At 48.9% G+C, this 19,920-nt stretch overlaps 1 protein-coding gene across 1 annotated transcript; it reads left to right on the top strand.

The window, feature by feature from the left end:
* Positions 1–2,792: 2,792 nt before the first annotated feature.
* Positions 2,793–18,421, top strand: EIF4A3 (eukaryotic translation initiation factor 4A3). The gene is made up of 12 exons (XM_031657846.1): positions 2,793–3,136; positions 5,945–6,017; positions 8,325–8,391; positions 8,795–8,857; positions 10,003–10,135; positions 10,399–10,479; positions 14,379–14,520; positions 15,264–15,402; positions 16,040–16,155; positions 17,353–17,460; positions 17,557–17,684; positions 18,173–18,421. Exons 1-12 carry the CDS (start codon positions 2,968–2,970, stop codon positions 18,187–18,189), a joined length of 1,236 nt encoding a protein of 411 aa, XP_031513706.1. The 5' UTR covers positions 2,793–2,967; the 3' UTR covers positions 18,190–18,421.
* Positions 18,422–19,920: the final 1,499 nt, after the last annotated feature.

The raw sequence follows: 19,920 nt of genomic DNA, 5'->3' as shown, positions 1-19,920 counted from the left end.
TTAAAACTCTGAACAAGGTGAGGCCTGGTAGCTCACATCTGTGATTCCAGCAATTTCAGAGGCGGAGGTAGGAGGATCGCTTGAGCTCCTGGGCTGGGGCTGGGGTGTAGGGTCCTCAGTAAGGCTTCTGAATAAAACTAATTCTTTAAAAGCTTAACTGTATTTCTTTAGTCAACAAGGTATTTTACATTCTTCTCCTACACTGTCATTGAAGTCTGTGTGTATTTTACAACAAAGCCCTAGAGCACCGCCTGGCAAACAGTGTGAGGCATTGAACCATCCTTTGTAGAGTGAAGAAGGTATCAGAACTTACAATAGTTAGTATTTTGGTTACGTGACACCAGCAACCTTACAAGGAATGTTTCTCGGGTCAATTATCTGTCATGGATAAATTCTGGTGCCAGAATGAGATTTGCTCTTGGAGAAGGCTGCATTTACTTGTTCACCCTTGAAATACTGCAATCCACCAATTTCTTGATAAAAGGATGCTCTGGTTTTTTGTTCTTGAGATGCAGTCTCCGTCACCCAGGCTGGAGCGCAGTGGCACAATCTCGGCTCACTGCAACCTCCACCTCCGGAGTTCAGGAGATTCTCCTGCCTCGGCCTCCAGAGTAGCTGGGACTACAAGCAACCGCCACCACGGCCAGTCAAGTTTTGTTTTTTTTTTTTTAGTAGAGATGGGGTTTCACCATTTTGGCCAGGCTGGTCTCGAACTCCTAAACTCGTGATCCACCTGCCTCCGTCTCCCAAAGTGCTGGGGTTACCGGTGTGAGCCACTGGGCCTCGCCAGGATGCTCTGGTTTTAACTAAAATTAACCTTCATAAAAGGAGAGCTTTCAAGCACTCCTGGAAAGAAGCCGTGGATTAAAGATGTGCCCAGCCATGTAAGCCAGATTTGTGATCATAAGCACAGGGCCGGACTCACGCCTGTAATCCCAGCACTTTAGGAGGCCGAGGTGTGCAGATCATGAGGTCAGGAGTTCAAGACCAGCCTGACCAACATGGGGAAACTCCATCTCTACTAAAAATACAAAAATTAGCTGGGTGTAGTGGCGTGAGGCTGAGGCAGGAGAATGGCATGAACCTGGGGGGCGGAGCTTGCAGTGAGCCTAGGTCATCACACTGCACTCTAGCCTGGGTGACAGAGCAAGACTCCGTCCAAAAAAAAAAAAAAAAATGACACAGCTGGTGCTCGTGGAAATTTTTACTTTTCCCACAGTTAAAAACATGATTCTCAACAGCGTGAACTGCCCTTCAAAGATGATGGAGCTGCTTCAAAGTGCATTAGAGGAGCTGGGTATGTAGAAGCACTTCAAGTGTCAGATAAGAAAGTGGTTAGGACTGTGCGTAGCAGCGGCACCTGCGGTCCCAGGTACTCTGGAGGCTGAGGCGGGAGGATCGCCTGGGCTTGGGAGGTGGACACTGCAGTGAACGGAGATCGTGCCATAGCACTCCAGCCTGGGCGACAGAGCCAGACTCTGTCTCAAAACAAATGAACAAACTAAAAGCAGGTTAAGATGCGCAACTGGTTACCGTTCTGCTGGGCAATTAAATGATCTCGTCTGGGTTATCTTTGCTGCAGGACACGCATTATTAGCACCGTCTAGATAGCAGGCTTTCTTTTTTTTTTTTTTTTTTTTGAGACGGAGTCTCGCTGTGTCTCCCAGGCTGGAGTGCAGTGGCGTGATCTCGGCTCACTGCAAGCTCCGCCTCCCGGGTTCACGCCATTCTCCCGCCTCAGCCTCCCAAGTAGCTGGGACTACAGGCGCCCACCACCGTGCCCGGCTAATTTTTTGTATTTTTAGTAGAGACGGGGTTTCACCATGTTAGCCAGGATAGTCTCGATCTCCTTACCTCGTGATCCACCCGCCTCGGCCTCCCAAAGTGCTGGGATTACAGGCTTGAGCCACCGCGCCCGGCCATGATAGCAGGCTTTCATTAAGAGTAAATTGCAGGCTCTGAGTGTATTTTACTTTATAACAGCTGCTTGCCGGGCACAGTGGCTCATGTCTGTAATCCCAGCACCTTGGGAGGCCAAGGCGGGCGGATCACCTGAGGCTCAGGAGTTCAAGACCAGCTTGGACAACCCTAACCCCCACCCCTCCCCCAACACCATCTCTACAAAAAATTTTAAAAAATTAGCCGGACACGGTGGCGCGCGCCTGAGGTCCCAGCTACTCCAGAGGCGGAGGCTACAGTGAGCCCTGATCCCACCGCTGCACTCCAGCCTGGGCGACAAAGAGAGACCCTGTCTCCAGCTGACCAGGCAAACGGCGAAAACACACACAGGCGCGTCCCCAAAGACAGACACCGGCGTTAGAAGCCCTGGCCCTCCCCAGCGCAGACCCGCCGGAGCCCAGCGCCGCGCCGGGGCCCACCACCGGGGGCCGTGAGGGTTTCCACCCGAATCTCCCCGGCGAGCTGGGCGCCCCCACTACGGGTCCGCGACGCAGTCCACCCACTGCGGGCCCGAGAGAGGACCCGTGTTCGTCCTCTTCATTCGAGGCGGGGCTGTGTGGCGACGCCACCCGGACTGGAGGCCCCTGGCGGCCCCCAGCCTGTTGTCAGGGGATTCAGGGCCGCACGCCGCTCAAAGAGCCTTAGCGTCACAAGCTCCCGCAACCGCCACAAAACGCCACCAACTCTGGAAATTCACCCGCTTCCGTACCTTTTATAAGGAACCGGGTGCCCCGCCCTCGACGAGATCCCGCGAGAACTGCATATGGCGCGAGAGCAGAAACACCTTACTTTTTCCTGCGGCAAACGCCCAGTTCCCTTTCAAGTGACGAAGAGTGCCCCGCCCCAGAGGCGGGGCCGCCTCGCGCGCACGTACGCACGCACATACGCACGTACGCACGTCTTACGCTTTCTCACGCTAAGGCGTCAGTTCTCGGCCCCGGCAGCGAGAGGAGTCGGGAGGTGGTTTACGCTGCGGCGCGCGCTGTGCTCTTCCGCGGACTCTAAATCATGGCGACCACGGCCACGATGGCGACCTCGGGCTCGGCGCGAAAGCGTCTGCTCAAAGAGGAAGACATGACCAAAGTGGAATTCGAGACCAGCGAGGAGGTGGATGTGACCCCCACGTTCGACACCATGGGCCTGCGGGAGGACCTACTGCGGGGCATCTACGCTTACGGTGAGTGGGCGCGGGCCGCGGGGGCCAGCCGGCGGCGAGCCGGGGGCTGAGGGCCCGACTGGTGACTCCCGGGCCGGCCCTGCGCTCCGGAGGTCGTGGTCAGGGTCGAGGCTCGGGGGCCAGTGACGTGCGACCCCCACCCCCACCCCTGCCCTCACGCCTGGCTGTGTCGGCGCGTTAGCTGTGTGTCCCCTGTGCAGAGCTCGGCGCTGGGTCCGTCGGGGGCTACAGCCGCTTCGAGGCACCTCGGAGTCGTTCATTCAGCAGATAACTGTTTTGTACCTACTAACTTTTCTAGTTACTGGGGTTTTGGCGGTAAACCAGATGGGTTTGCGCCTTTACGGGTTTTGAATTTCCTTTGGGGGGACAGCATGCGGTCAGATTGCCCCGACAGTGGTTGTTGCTGGGAAGAACCCGAAGCCAGGTAATTGAATAGAGTGGGCCTGGGAAGGAGGAGATAATTAGTAAAGCAGAGAGGTAAGGGGGTTCGCAGGAGGGGGTGCCATTTGAGCAGAGGTATGGATGAAGGAGACTTTTAGGAGAGGAGGGAAGAGCAGTTGGGGCAGAAGGAACAGCTGGTGCCAGGGCTTTGCAGCCCTTAGCCAGCTGCATTCCAGGAACTGAAAGAAGTCCCCTGTGGTGGGATTTTGGAGAGCTAGTCAGGGGCCAGATCTAGCAAAGACGTGTAGGGGTGACGAATAATTTGAATTTCATTTGGAAATCTAGTGGGAAGCCACTGGAATGTAGTAAGTAGCTGTGTGACACGATCACATTTACAGCTTTAAAGATTCTTCTGGGTGTCTGTGAATTTCAGGTGAGGCAAGGCAGGGCAGGAGAGGAAACAGAAGAGTTGGGAAGCTTTTGCTCCAGTACAGGGAAGAGAGGATTGTGCTGCCTTGGAGATGGAGTGCCAGGGAACTGACAGCATTGGCTGATGGATTGACTGTGAGTGACAGAAGGAGGAGGGTTAGTGTTTTGAGTAACCAGTGGTTGATGCTGCAGACATTTGGCTAGGTAGGCAGCACTCCAGAGAGTCAGAATCAGGAGCTGTCTCTTGGTATGTTTGAAAGATCTGTGGAAGTTGAGAGAGAGCCTGGAGAAGAGGTTGGGTTGGGCACATAGATGGGAATGGCTAGCATCTAGGGTAAATGGCCTGTGTTTAATGCTTGGGACAGGGACATTTTTTATCCTGTAGTTCTCTTTTCTTTCTTTCTGACAGTCCTGCTCTGTCACCAAGGCTGGACTGTAGTGGCGTGATCTCGGCTCACTGCAACTTCTGCCTCTGGGGCTCAAGCGATTCCTTTGCCTCAGCCTCCCAAGTAGCCGATCACCATGCCCTACTAGTTTTTGTATTTTTAGTAGGGATGGGATTTTGCCATCTTGCCCAGGCTGGTCTTGAACTCCTGACCTCAGTGATCTGCCAGCCTCAGACTCCCAAAGTGATGGGATTACAGGTGTGAGCCACCCCAGCTGGTCTTATCCTGTAATTCTTGATGCCACAACAGTTTGAACAAAGTGAGGCGAAGGTGCTGAGGATGGGTGGTGAGAAAGCATCTCAGCCAGCCTTCCAGCGAGGCTGACAGCCCCACCTGGTTTCCTGGCACTCAGGCGGTCCCTGCCCTAAGACACTGTTTTTAGTTTCCCATCCATGTGCTTGCTCTTCGTGAAGAGTTTAAATCATCTGCTATATTTGCTTTTGTGTTAAGATGGGAAATTGTGCTACATTTTCTTTTGTTTCTCATTTTTCGCTATGCCCCAGAACTGAACAGAGCTACATTTAAGAGACTACCAAAAAATAACTGAAATAGAGTTTTGTACATAAAGTTGCATTTACTTACTTGAAAAACACATGGTTCTTCTTCAAAATAGCCTCCCCCTTTGGTGTAGTAGTTGCTTTGCAGGAGAGATGGTATGGTAGTTAGTGAGCTGCATCCAGACAGGAGAACAGCATAGGACACCCCACAGTGTGACCCAGGCAGGTTAAATAGAGTTGTAGACCTGTCAGCAACACACAGACTTAATGCTAGCTAGCAGGAGAGAAGAATGGCTACAGTGACTTTCCTGTTTTGTTTTGTTTTTGTTTTTAATTTAAAAAGTAGTATAGGTTGTTTGTAATCCAGTCAAACCTAAGGAAGTAATTAGAGTAAAAAGTTAGCTGCTTTTCACCCCTCTACTGCAGTAACTGCCAGGAACATTTTGGCACTTATACTTCCAGATGCTGCACACCCAGAAGATTATCATTATTATTTTTCTGTATTCTACAATTTGGTGGTTTTTTTAAAATAGAGATTTGTCGGCCGGGCGCGGTGGCTCAAGCCTGTAATCCCAGCACTTTGGGAGGCCGAGACGGGCGGATCACGAGGTCAGCAGATCGAGACCATCCTGGCTAACCCGGTGAAACCCCGTTTCTACTAAAAAATACAAAAAACTAGCCGGGTGAGGTGGCGGGCGCCTGTAGTCCCAGCTACTCGGGAGGCTGAGGCAGGAGAATGGCCTAAACCCGGGAGGCGGAGCTTGCAGTGAACTGAGATCCGGCCACTGCACTCCAGCCTGGGCGACAGAGCGAGACTCCGTCTCAAAAAAAAAAAATAGAGATTTGTCTTTACAAATAATATCTCATGTTAGTTTAGAAATCCACTTAGTCCGATTCATTGAGCCCCTGGGTTTTGAGAGCTTGCTATGTTGAACACTGGGTTAGGCGGGAGGACAGGTTCAAAAGGCAAACCATGTCTGCCCCTGAGGAGCTCACAGTACAGGGTTTCTGTGCTGTCATTGTAGCGAGAGCTATTTTTTTGTTTTTATTTGCAGGTTTTGAAAAACCATCAGCAATCCAGCAACGAGCAATCAAGCAGATCATCAAAGGGAGAGATGTCATCGCGCAGTAAGTTGTCCTGGGGTGCGGCGCAGGGCTGGATGCAAATTTGGGCAGCGCAGTGCAGTTAGATGCTCTGGGATGACTGTTTCCCTCAGCTTCTACACACTCAGTACCAACACGTGCCCTGACTTTAGCCACAGGGTTTAATAATTTTTAAATTTCTGTTCTCTACTATAGAAAGCTTTCATTTTCTTTTTGAGATGGAGTCTCGCTCTGTCGCCCAGGCTGGAGCGCAGTGGCACCATCTCGGCTCACTGCAACCTTTGCCTCTCGGTTTCAAGCGATTCTCCTGCCTCACCCTCCCAAGTAGCTGGGATTACAGGCGCCCACCACCATGCCCGGCTACTTTTCGTATTTTTAGTAGAGATGGGGTTTCACCATGTTGGTCAGGCCAGTCTCAAACTCCCGACCTCAGGTGATCCACCCTCCTTGGCCTCCTAAAGTGCTGGGATTACAGGCGTGAGTTACTGTGCCCGGCCAAGGCTTTCATTTTCTTAGCCAGCTTTGCTTAGTGGTTTGCTGGCAGGTGGAGTTGTATATAACACAATTTTGGAAAAACAGACTGCTTTTCCTCTGCTCTCACACCACCACCACAGTCATCAGCACAGAAGACGACTTGTGTGGGGGTTTTCCAGCTGGGTGTCCTCCAGTTCAGCTCATACCATCTGCCTGGAGACAGGCCATATCCCACAGGTTGAGGGCTCAGTCCCCTCAACTACCCTCTTTTCAGGCATCAGTTATAAGTTTGGATGTCTAGAACTTCTGACCAAGCAGCTTCGAGTTGGGGTTCCCATGATCCCCTCTTTAGGTTGGATTAATTTGCTGGAACAGCAGCTCAAAGAACTCAGGGAAACACATTTAGTGGTTTATTATAAAGGGTGCTGCAAAGGATACAGATATGGGGGCGGGGGTGCAGCCTCCCAGAACCTCCTTGTGTTCCACTGTCTGTGTTCAGCCATCCAGAAGCTCTTCGAACTTGGTCCTCTTGGGTTTCTATGGAAAATTCCATGAGGTCAGCATTCTTTTCCCCCGCCCAGGGAATAGGGCAGGAGCTTTTCTAGGATAATACCATAATGCTTTTTAAAAAAATTTTTTTTAATTTAAATTTTTTACTTTTTTTGAGACAGGGTCTTACTCTGTCTCCCAGGCTGGAGTGCAGTCGTGTGATTACAGCTCACAGCAGCCTCAACCTCCCAGACTCAAGTGATTCTCCTACCTCGGCCTCCCAGGTAGCTGGGACTAGAGGCACACATCACCATTTACGTTTTTTATTTTCTGTAGAGACAGGGTTTCCTTGTGTTGCCCAGGCTGCTCTCAAACTCCTGGCAGTCTCCCTGCCTTGGCTTCCCAAAGCCTTGGGATTATAGGCGTGAGCCACTGTGCCCGGCCTAAACATTTTTTGTGTTAAGATATGGGGCCTCACTTTGTCACCGGGGGGGAATGCAGTGGTGCGGTCATAGCTCACTGCAGCCTCTAACTCCAAGGATTAAGGAATCGTCCCACCTCAACCTCCCAAGTAGCTGGGACTGCCTGAATGTGCTGCCATTCCTGGTTGGTTTTTTGTTTTGTTTTTTGTTTTGTTTAGAAATGGGGTCTCTTCCTGTATTGCCCAGGCTGGTCTCGAATTCCTGGCTTCAATCAGTCCTGCCTCTGCGTCCCAGAGTGTTGGGAATACAGACCTGAGCCACCATGCCGTGAAATGAGGGTCTTTATGACTTAAAATCTGAAAGGCAGGAAAGATTAGAGCCCCGCTGTGGAGCAGGCGAAAGGAGAGCAGAAGGTCAGAGAGATTGTTTCCTGAGGCCTAACAAACCCATCAATTTAGTAAGACTGTAACAAGGGCTATGGGAGCTGTGAGCTAGGAACTATGAATGAAAACCTGTATATAGCCTTATCTCCTAGCACCACAAATCCTCTTTTAATAGCTTTATTCCTTGTTTGCCTAATTTCAAAAACTCATTTACACAAAAATTTCTTTGGAGGAGAGAGTTAGTCCAAAATCCTAGAAGGAAAAGAGTTGTATTTAAATAAAGGGGAGTCCTCCTTTTTCTGACACCTATGAAACACCTCTTGAAGTGACAGAGTCTGTGGCTCCATTGCCCCCCATGCAGAAGCCATATCTACTCTCCTCATGGACACTTAACAAGCTGTGACACTGGGCCCGAGTCCCGCCTCCTTGCAGTTAAGATGTTATTGGGTACGGGGGCTTCTTGGAATAAGGTACATAAGTGCCTCTGGAGCCCAGGCCTTGGAGTGCAGCTGGGACGTGGCCTGTCCTCCGTCTGATCCCACTGCTCTTGTTTCCTTCAATAGGTCTCAGTCCGGCACAGGCAAAACAGCCACCTTCAGTATCTCAGTCCTCCAGTGTTTGGATATTCAGGTAATTTGTCATTCTTAAAACAGACTGTTCTGTAATTCTAGGAAATACCTGCTTTTTCTTCTGTAACTACAGTGTTCAAAAAGTACAATTAAAAATTTTCTAGTATGTATTGACTCAGCAAATTTTTACAGAGTCTTAGTTGTACACTAATATTTGCACTAATATTATGTCATGATTCTTTATTTAACTAGAGGAAGTTCTTGTCTGCAAACGAGGATCCTGACACATTAAGTTATTGCTGGATTTGCAATTTAAATGACATTAAGATTTGTTAACCTCTGTAAGAGATGAGAAGTATGATTAATATGAGATACGATTTCTCATATAGATCTCAGTGTGAATTACTACAGTCCACCTTGATAATACTGAGAATTCTCTATTTTCTGATAAATTATTTCACCAGGTTCGTGAAACTCAAGCTTTGATCTTGGCTCCCACGAGAGAGTTAGCTGTGCAGATTCAGAAGGTGAGATGGCTAAAGATAGTGGTGTCCGATTTGCAAGTACTGCTTTTGTGATTTAGTTGTGAAACACTTGACTTATTTATTTAATCCAATCCTGTTTTCTGATACCTCAAAATTTTCTTCCTGATTAACATTTTGCCATGAATCATTATATAAATTGCTGGTTTGTATTAAGTCATTTTTGGTGTGGCTTGTGTGCTCTCAGTAGTTTTTTACAGCCTTAGGAATGTAGATTTTTCAGCAAAAAAATTTTAATAAAAATAAATTAGGCCAAGGTGGGTGGATCACCTGAGGTCAGGAGTTTGAGACCAGCCTGGTCAACATGGTAAAACCCTGTCTCTACTAAAAATATAAAAAATTAGCTGGGCGTGGTGGCAGGTGCCTATAATCCCAGCTACTCGGGAGGCTGAGCAGGAGAATCACTTGAACCCGGGAGGCAGAGGTTGCAGTGAGCTGAGATTGCGCCACTGTACTCCAGCCTGGCAACAAGAGTGAAACTCCGTCTCAAAAAAATAAATTGTACCCATTTTATACTTACATAATATAAAGATGTATATTTAAAAAGATGTATATTAAGATGTTAATGTTGGTTTCTTTGGTGGATGGGATTATGAATTTTATATGTTGTTTTCTGTTAATGGTATAATTTTTGTAATAAGAAACCAGCAGGCCGGGCGCGGTGGCTCATGCCTGTAATCCCAGCACTTTGGGAGGCTGAGGCAGGCGGATCACGAGGTCAGGAGATCGAGACCATCCTGGCTAACACTGTGAAACCCCATCTCTACTAAAAATACAAAAACAAAATTAGCCAGGTGTGCTGGTGGGCGCCTGTAGTCCCAGCTACTAGGGAGGCTGAGGTGGGAGAATGGTGTGAACCTGGGAGGCGGAGCTTGCAGTGAGCCGAGATCACACCACTGCACTCCAGCTTGGACGACAGAGCAAGAGTCCGTCTCAAAAAAAAAAAGAAAGAAACCAGCAAAATTAACTTGATTTTGTCAGAGAAAAGAGCAGGCGAATTTTGCGTTTTCAAGATAATAATGGCATAAATAATAATTGGTGATCATCTTGGAGTAGAAACCATCTTTCTTTTTGGAAACCATGGATGTTTCCCTCTCCCACCCTGGACGTGAACCTGTGCTTTGATTTAGGGGCTGCTCGCTCTCGGCGACTACATGAATGTCCAGTGCCATGCCTGCATTGGAGGCACCAATGTTGGGGAGGACATCAGGAAGCTGGATTATGGACAGCATGTTGTCGCGGGCACTCCAGGGCGTGTTTTTGGTAAGCACTTTTGTCACTAAAAATGGTATTGCCAGTAGTATTTGTAAGACGCACTTAAACGGTACAGGACAGCTTTCAATTTGGTGGGCTGCATGGTAGACTTTTGCACCTGGATCACTTGCGGGAGGTAGAGGGAAGGTCTCTGGAACACTGAGACCAGCTGGAATGATGAGCTCTTTCCTGGGAGCCTCAGGTGTGATTATTTCAAAATCTCATGTTATAGATATGATTTGTCGTAATTATTTCAAAATCTCATGTCATAGATATGATTCGTCGCAGAAGCTTAAGGACACGTGCTATCAAAATGTTGGTTTTGGATGAAGCTGATGAAATGTTGAATAAAGGTATGAGTAACAAGAATTACTTTTCTACTGACGTAATTCTTAGTTCTTAAATTTTCACAGTGTAAAACTGAAACAGCCAATGAATGTTCTGAATGTGAGTAGTGTTTTCATTGTGGAAAAATAGTTGTGCCTTGGAGGCAATTATGAACAGAAATTCCTACCTTGATTTTATTTATTCATTTTTTGAGGCAGGGTCTTGCTCTGTTGCCCAGGCTGGAGTGAGCACAGTGGCATGATCATGGCTCACTATAGCTTTTGCCTCCTGGGCTCAAGCAGTCCTCCTGCCTCAGCCTTCTGGGTAGTTGTGGCTAAAGATGTGTGCACACATCTTCAGGGAAGTGGCTCACCATGGCTTGAACTGGATGGGGGGGGGGGCGGGAGGGAAGTGCAAGAGATGAACCCTGAGCTGCATATCCAGGGCTGCAGTGAGAAGGCCTGTTTGACCCACAGTTTTATGCAGCGGCATTGATCCAGGTGAGGTGGTAGCCTCACCCACGTGGCAGTGGGGATCCAAAGCAGGGGTTGGATTGAAGGAAGGGAGGGTTTGAGGGAAGGTTGAGGGCTGGTGGCTGGCCCCTCTGCCACCCCCACCAACCCCTAGGCAGCCTTCCTAACTCAGGAGAGTCCCAAGTGTGTCGCTAGGCTGGCACACAGGTGGTAAGGCAGATAGCAGGTGAGGGCGGATCTGGGAGTCAGGTGGCATAGTTACTTCAGACTTGACATGTCTTAGCTTTTAGGTGCCTTGGTACACCCTTAGTCTGTCACATGCTTGGAAGGGTCTGGCCTCAGCTGCATGTCGACAGCCCCCTGGGTAGAGCCAGGCAGTGGGGTCCATGAACCCCAGGAACATGTAGGCCAAGTGGAAGAACAGACAGCTGGGAGACTGGGGCGGGGGCACCTAGGAAGCACAGAGTATGTCTCATGGAGAGGTGGGACAGAGTCCAGGGAGGACACGGACAGGGTCAGCAGCCACCAGGGGCCTGGCAGGGGTGGGTGGGTGGGTCAGCACTGGAAGGGGGTCCTAGAGCCTCCTAGCGATCCTCTGAGACAGTTTCTGTTGAGTGCTCAGAGCCAACTCCAGGCTCCTCCGTGGAGGCCTGATGTGGTGATGGGAGGACGGAGAAGGAGCGTGTGGTGTGGTTGACAGAAGGCTTGGCCGAGGGGAAGCAGAGAGAAAGGACACTTGAGGGTGGAGGAGCTTTTATCAAAGTTGGAAGAAACGTGGACATAACTCATAGGCCCATTCCAGACAGACAAACTCATGGGCCAAGGTCAAGGCCATCTGTCAGGATGTCCATTGTCAGAGAGCCTAGAGTCAGGACCGCGCGGCCCACTGGGGCAGTGGCTGCCCAGAGCGGCTGTGGAGTAGCAGAGGGCAGGTGCTGGTGACTTCGTCATCGAGTCCTTTAATCCTGGGCTCGGGGCTAAAGACCCAGAAGTAAACCCAGGCAGAGCTGTGAGACTGCAAGCTGAGTGGCTAGAGAAACGAGTTCAGAGGAGCAAGGAGGGAAGGGGGCGCCGCTCCGGGAAGGACATGGCCCACGGGGGTTATGGAGCAGTGGAGGGCAACACCAGCAGGGCCCGGACTTCCTACAAATGCCTTTCATGTTCTTTTGTGATATATGCAAATACATGTTTATTGAAGAGACATAGTTATTAAAAATGAATAAAAATCACAAAATAAGGCTGAGCTTGGTGACTCACACTTATAATCCAGACACCTTGGGAAGCCAAGATGGGAGTATCATTGAGACCAGGTGTTCAGGACCAGTCTGGGCAACAGAGAGAGACGTACTCTCTACTAAAAAATTAAAAATTAAAAATTAGCAGAGTGTGGTGGCATGGGCCAGTCCCAGGTACTTGAGGTGGCTGAGGTGGGAGGATCACTTCAGCCCAGGAGTTGGAGGCCACCGTGAGCGGTGATTGTGCCATCCTGGGTGACAGAACAAGCCTATCTTAAAAAATATTGTAAAATACGTGCATGGTATTATGATACATATACATATATACACCATGCATCTGTGCAGCAGCTCCGGGTAGGGAGTCTCAGAGTTCACTGGAGGGCCCTGCACTCCTGTCCCCTGCTTGGTGGGCAGGAAAAGCCCCATTCCCCAGTCACTCACAGACGTCATCTCCTGTGTTGAGGATTGTGTTGGTGTGAGAGCAGAGGAAAAACCTAGTTTGGGGGTTTTTCCTAAAACAATATGTTTCCAGACTTTCTGTACATAACTGTAGTTAATAGATGTGGAATCACGTGTATTCGGTTTGATAATCTGCTTTTTTAAAAATGCATCTGTCCATGATAAGTGTTCTGTGGCCTGTTTAATGGCAATAAGGTATTCTGTTGGAGGGATGTTCCATAATATATTTCTTGGTTGTGTAGGCTATTTTCATTCTTTAAGATAAATTGGAGGGTGGGCACAGTGGCTCACACCTGTAATCCCAGCACTTTGGGAGGCCGAGGTGGGAGGATCACCTGAGGTCAGGAGTTCAAGACCAGCCTGGGCAACATGGCGAAATTCCGTCTCTATTAAAAATACGAAAATAAGCCAGGTGTGTGTGGTGGTGGGTAGTAATGTGTGCCCATAATCCCAGCTACCCGGAAGACTGAGCCAGGAGAATTGCTGGAACCCGGGAGTGGAGGTGCAGTGAGCCAAGATCACCCCACTGCACTGCAGCCTGGGCAATAGAGCAAGACTATCAAAAAAAAAAAAAAACACACATGCACACAAAGATAAATTGGTAGGATTCAGATGTACACTTTCTTGGATTTTCATAGGTGTTCTGAAGTGAGGACCTCTAGGTGATAGCAGTTCTTCTCTTAGAATAGTGATTGGGAAATGCATGGTGATGTGTCACCTCGAATTCACTGTGAGGGTCTGTGGCAGGCCCCCCAGGGTCTTCATAAGGGTATCAGGTGGGTGGTGAGGAAGTGCTTTGTTCTCAGCACTCACCAGCGGCACCCATGGGCATCCTCTCAGGCACGTCTCGGGCCTCTGGTTCCAGCAGTTCTTTGGGGGGCCTGTGCTCTGAGCACCTCACATCCCTCCCCTCCTCCTTCTGGGGCCCTTTATTGGACCCCCTGCTCCTCGTTGAGGTTAAAGGTTCGGTGACCACACTCAGTTTCTGTGGTGGCTGAGGAAGCCCTGGGTTGTGGGTGGCTCTTTGTGCTTGTGGCACTTAGGGCAGAGGTCCTCACAGTGAGGGGCACAGGCCGGGAGCATCCTTGTCACCTGGGGACTTGTAGAAATGCAGATTCTCTGGCCGCATATGATTTATGGAGTCAGAGCCTCCAGTTCATTAACTGGCCCTGTGGTGAGGAGGCTGGGCCCCTGCCTGCTCCTGGCTCCCTTCTCATTTGCCCAGCTCTGCCCAGGCCTGGTGGAGGGTACATGTGTGCTGGCTCCCGTGTTGATTCCGCCTGTGCCATGTTAAATAATGTGAATAAGTGGGCAGCATTTTTCACTGGGAGATTTTCTGTAACAAGATGTCTGGGTTCTCTTTAAAATGTGGCAGGTCTGGGCACAGTGGATGCCAATCTCACAGGACAGTGGCAGGTGGAAGTGAGTCGGGACTGCGCCGCAGGCATCTGAGATTGTGGGTGACTCAGGCCAGCCTCTCTATTGCTTTTTATTTGGCGTCTAGGACTCTCGGGGTGGGTTTCTTGATCCCTAGAGCACTTCAGATTGAAGAAGCACCAGAGGAAAACCAGATTCCCTCAACCAGATAACACTCGGCGGGGGCGGGAAGTAGGGACGGAGAGAACGCGTGGATGTGGCCTGGTTCTGTAAAAGTGAGATCCTGTCAACCGTACCTTATCCCCACTCTGCCTCTCACCCAGTGGGAACGCTGGGCGTGCCGCCCTAAGCATCCCTCACCTGTCTTGCGCCCTGTCCCAGGTTTCAAAGAGCAGATCTATGACGTGTACAGGTACCTGCCTCCAGCCACACAGGTGGTGCTCATCAGTGCCACGCTGCCACACGAGATTCTGGAGATGACCAACAAGTTCATGACCGACCCAATCCGCATCTTGGTGAAACGGTAGGAGCCCCTCTAGTTGAGTTTACTAAAACACTGGGCCCCATTTATAAAGGATTTTATGTCGTAATTTCTAAAACTTTTTATAGCCAGGGTGTTGCTGAAGCTGGTGTCAGAATCTGGGCCTCAGGCTATCCTCCTGCCTGAGTGTAAAGGAATTTAAAGCATGCAAATTCTTTTAAAATTCCTGTTTTGAAAAACCGAATAGGCTGGGCAACATAGGGAGACCCTATCTCTACAAATAATAAAAGATTAGCCAGGTAGGGCGGCACATGCCTATAGTCCCAGCTACTCAGGAGGCTGAGGTGGGAGGATTGCTTGAGGCCAGGAGGCTGAGGCTGCAGTGAGCTGTGATCGTGCCACTGCACTTCAGCCATGGCAACAGAGCAAGACCCTGTCTCAAACAAACAAAACAAAACAAAACAAACCCATCTTTTATAATACTCATTGTGGTTTGAACCAATAATTCTAAATTTAAAAATTAGATGACTGTATTTACTTACCAGTGTTTTGTTTAGAATCATATTCCACATGGTGCACATTGTGAAATGTTCAGTAGGATACAGAATAGAGACCTGTGTGACGGAAGTGCTGACGGGATGGAGGATAGGGCTGGGGCGCTGGGTCTGCACCAGATACCACGGTGTGACCTTCTCCACTGGGGTCTCCCTGCATCCTGGCTTGGCCCGCCCTCAAGTCCTAGCTGGAAGAATGAGGATGTAACAGGATTTGTCTTTGTCCTTCAGTGATGAATTGACTCTGGAAGGCATCAAGCAATTTTTTGTGGCAGTGGAGAGGGAAGAGTGGAAATTTGACACTCTGTGTGACCTCTACGACACACTGACCATCACTCAGGCGGTCATCTTCTGCAACACCAAAAGAAAGGTAAGAGGCACTGCACAGCCTCCATGTGCTTGAAGGGGAATTGCAGATTGAGTCTCTGAATGACTTAAATCAAGATTTCTCAGTGAAGGGCCAGTTTGTCCATATTTTAAGCTTTCGGGGTGTGTGGTCTCTTGCAAAAGCAGCTGTAGACAATATGCAAATGGTCAGATATGGCTGTGACCATTAAAACTTTATTTACAGAATAGCGATGCCAGCCACCCTGAAAGATTCAGATTTCGTTGAAGGTGGAACCCAGGCCTGAGTAGTTTTAGATCCCCAGGTGATGATAATGTAGAGGCAGACCTGAGAACTGTCGGCCACTTTCCTGAGAAAGGAAAGGAATTGGGCTACATTCTGACAAGATTGGAATTCAAATTTCAAATGAGAATGAGCACACCTGGCCCCCTCCCCAGTAGAGTCATTATGTGGAGAAAATGAAGTAAGAGGGGTTTGTGAGTGCACCCCAACATTTTCTGGGAAAAAGTTTGTGCATCCAGTTAGGATGATTCTGAGTTTTAAGAGCAGTTACTTTGTGAATATTGATACTGGTTCTGCAAATGATGGGGGTAAAATCCTGAATACACATCTCTGGTTTGGTGTACGAACTTGCAGTAGCATCTGCTGATTGGATTTGTAGGTAGACTGGCTGACAGAAAAAATGAGAGAAGCCAACTTCACTGTGTCCTCAATGCACGGAGACATGCCCCAGAAAGAGCGGGAGTCCATCATGAAGGAGTTCCGGTCAGGCGCCAGGTGGGTCCGCTGTGCTGTGGCTCTGCCGGTCAGGGTTTGCTAGACTGTGTGCTAAGCACTTCATATGCACTGCCTGAGGCAGGCCCCAGAGCTGGGGAGATGACGAGCTCCTGCTTTGAAAGCTGAGGCCCTGGGTGAGCAGAAAACCTTCCAGTTAATGAGACGTTCGCTGTGCTCCTGTAATACTTCGGTTGAGGTGATAACAAGCCTTAACTAGCCAGGTTGGCACTTTGGTTACAAGTGTGTGTCTTCTTTTCCAGTAAGTACGGGTTTTCTGTTCATCGTTTCAATTAGTTTAATTCCACAGTGGTCAGGTATCTTCTCACTACAACCTCTGCCTTCTGGTTTCAAGTGATTCCCGTGCCTCAGCCTTCTGAGTAGCTGGAATGGCTTTTTTTTTTTTTTTTTTTTTTTTTTTTTTGTAGAGGGGGTTTCTTTTTTTTTTTTTTTTTTTTTGAGACAGAGTCTCGCTTAGTCGCCCAGGCTGGAGTGCAGTGGCGCCATCTCGGCTCACTGCAAGCTCCGCCTCCCGGGTTCACGCCATTCTCCTGCCTCAGCCTCCCGAGTAGCTGGGACTACAGGCGCCCGCCGCCTCGCCCGGCTAATTTTTTGCATTTTTAGTAGAGACGAGGTTTCACCGTGTTAGCCAGGATGGTCTCGATCTCCTGACCTCGTGATCCGCCCGCCTCGGCCTCCCAAAGTGCTGGGATTACAGGCGTGAGCCACCGCGCCCGGCCGAGACGGGGTTTCACCTTGTTGGCCAGGCTGGTCACGAACTCCTGACCTCAGGTGATCCGTCCACCTCAGCCTCCGGCAGTGCTGGGATTACAGGTATGAGCTGCCACTCCCAGCCAAAGTTACTGTTCTTAATTTGTTGCTAGGCAAAAGTAAAATATTTTTCCCAATTATTGGTTTAGGACCGACGAAACAAGTTAAAGGTAGTATAGTAAAAGATGTCTGTTTTTTTAATCTGATGGAGCACATGACCGAAGTAACTAAATCCAGCAACAGCCCCTCTGCACAGGGATTTCTGGTGCTGTCCCTGAGGCTTCATGTTTGCAGACAGACTGGTGTGAGGGGGGAATCTCATCTTTTGAACTTGTAGCCAGGATTCCTCAAAATTAGCAATGGAAGCAAGTCCAGTCTTACACTTGCATGAGTAATTTAATCGTCTCAAACACACTTTCTGTTTTGCAGCCGAGTGCTTATTTCTACAGACGTCTGGGCCAGGGGGTTGGATGTCCCTCAGGTGTCCCTCATCATCAACTATGATCTCCCTAATAACAGAGAATTGTACATACACAGGTAGGATGCAAGCTCTCATTGACTTCACTTCTGTGACACATTTACTAAATCTTGATTGCTGTAGATACTGACTGTGATATTGTTTTATTCCTGAAGAATCGGGAGATCAGGTCGATACGGCCGGAAGGGGGTCGCCATTAACTTTGTGAAGAACGATGACATCCGCATCCTCAGAGATATCGAGCAGTACTATTCCACTCAGATCGATGAGATGCCTATGAACGGTAGGAAATCGTCCAGCTCTACTGGAATTGTAGAGAGAACTTCCCTATTCTTAGTTTGGGGCACTTGAGTTTGTTTTTTTGTTGTGGTTTTTTTTTTGAGACAAAGTTTTGCTCTGTCAGCCAGGCTGGAGTACAGTGGCGTGATTTCGGCTCACTGCAACCTCTGCCTCCTGGGTTCAAGCAATTCTCCTGCCTCAGCCTCCTGAGTAGCTGGGATTACAGATGCGTGCACCATAGCCAGCTAATTTTTGTATTTTTAGTAGAGACGGGGTTTCACCATGTTGGCCAGGCTGGTCTTGAACTCCTAGCCTCAAATGATCTGTCCACCTTGGCCTCCCAAAGTGCTGGGATTACAGGTGTGAGCCACTGCCTGGCCTGTTTTTTGTTTTGAGAAGTCTCTTGTGAGATTTTAGTTAAATTTACATTACAAATTTTCTTTTTTTTTTTTTTTGTATTGTTCCTTAATCTGTTTCTTTCTTCACTTTCAGTTGCTGATCTGATCTGAAGCAGATCGAGGGGATGAGTGAAGACTGTTCACCTGTTCTGTACTCCTGTTTGGAAGTATTTAGGTCCAGCTTCTATTTAATGGGGTTTATATGGACTCTCTTCTCATAAACGGCCTCCTGTCTCCCTCCGAAGAGGATGTGGGGATTCTGCTCTTTTCTTATTTACATGTAAATAATACATTGTTCTAAGTCTTTTTCATTAAAAATTTAAAACTTTTCCCATAAACTCTATATTTCTAAGATGCCACCAGCTTCTGTAGTAACTTACTGTGTAGTCTTGGGTCATTTCACTCACTTTTCTAATTTTTCTTTTTTTCTTGAGGAGTCTCCTTTTTTTTGAGAAGGAGTCTCCCTCTGTCGCCCAGGCTGGAGTGCAGTGGCGCTATCTCAGCTCACTGCAAGCTCCGCCTCCCGGGTTCACGTCATTCTCCTGCCTCAGCCTCCCAAGTAGCTGGGACTACAGGAGCCCGCCACCTCGCCCTCCACCACGCCCGGCTATTTTTTTTGTATTTTCAGTAGAGACGGGGTTTCACCGTGTTAGCCGGATGGTCTCAATCTCCTGACCTCGTGATGCAGCCACCTTGGCCTCCCAAATGCTGAGATTACAGGTGTGAGCCACCGCACCCGGCCCATCTCACTCACTTTTCTAATCTTTTTTTTTAATTTGAGAGAGTTTCATTGTTGATGAGCTTTGCTCTCCCGCCCAGGCTGGAGTGCAGTGGCACCATCACAACTCATTGCAGCCACAACCTCCTGGGCTCAGGCGATCCTCTCAGCTCAGCCTCCTGAGGAGCTGGGAGCACAGGTGCATGCCAGTACACCTGGCTAATTTTTAACTTTTTTGTAGAGACAGGGTCTCTCCCTTTGTGGCCTAGGCTGGTCTGTCACTCATAGGTTTAAGTGCTTCTTCCATCTTGGCCTTACAGAGTGCTGGGATAACAGGTGTGAGCTGCCGTGCCTGGCCTCACTTTTCTAATTTTTTTTTTTTTTTTTGAGAGCCAGGATCTCCCTGTCTGTCGCCCAGGCAGGAGTCTAGTGGCAAGAGCATGACTTGCCACAGTGTTGACAAACCAAAACAGATAATTATCTGTTTAAATATTTAAATTATTAAAGTATTATTTAAGTTATCTGTCCAAATATTTAAAGTAATTATGTAGCGTTATAGGCACACAGCACCACAGCTGCCCAATTTTTAATTTTTTGAATGTTTTTAAAGACAAGAGTCTCCCTCTGTTGACCAGGCTGGTCTTAAACTCCTGACTTCAAGCAGTCCTCCCGCCTCAGCCTCTCAAAGTGCTGGGATTACACGCATGAGCCACCGATCAGGCTCTAATACTTGAAATGGAAACGTTGAAACTAACTGGCCCCTCCCTTCCCGAAATTGGTTGGGAGGATAATCTTCATTTCAGGGTTAGGGTGAGCTTGGAAATATTTTTAGATTTCATCAGGTAATTCTACTTGAAGGCATCTGAAATTGTATAGTTTATGAATGGAACTTCCTTCTACTGAAACTGTGACTGGACCCGTGCTAGCCAGCTGGTGGCTGGTAGACCAGCTGCATCATCAGGAGCTGGTTAGAAATGCAAGTGCTCGGGCCCTGCGCTGGCCCTGCTGAGTGAGAACCTGCGGTTAACAAGGCTCCCAGGTGGCACTGCTGGCCGAGCGGGAGGAGCACGAGACTACAGGCCCAGGCAGCTTAATGAGTTCCTGGCAAGGAGGAACCAGATACA

This window comes from Papio anubis, chromosome 17, assembly GCF_008728515.1.
Source record: "Papio anubis isolate 15944 chromosome 17, Panubis1.0, whole genome shotgun sequence".
Lineage (NCBI taxonomy): Eukaryota > Metazoa > Chordata > Mammalia > Primates > Cercopithecidae > Papio > Papio anubis.
The sequence above is the reverse complement of the archived record's forward strand: the minus strand, read 5'-3'. Positions and strand labels throughout refer to the sequence as shown.

Excerpts from the sequence above, each read along its gene's own strand:
- EIF4A3 (XM_031657846.1), top strand. The coding sequence starts at position 2,968 with ATGGCGACCACGGCCACGATGGCGACCTCGGGCTCGGCGCGAAAGCGT. Across the intron at positions 10,480-14,378 it reads TGATGAAATGTTGAATAAAG|GTTTCAAAGAGCAGATCTAT; the intron begins GTATGAGTAACA and ends GCCCTGTCCCAG. Across the intron at positions 14,521-15,263 it reads ATCCGCATCTTGGTGAAACG|TGATGAATTGACTCTGGAAG; the intron begins GTAGGAGCCCCT and ends TTTGTCCTTCAG.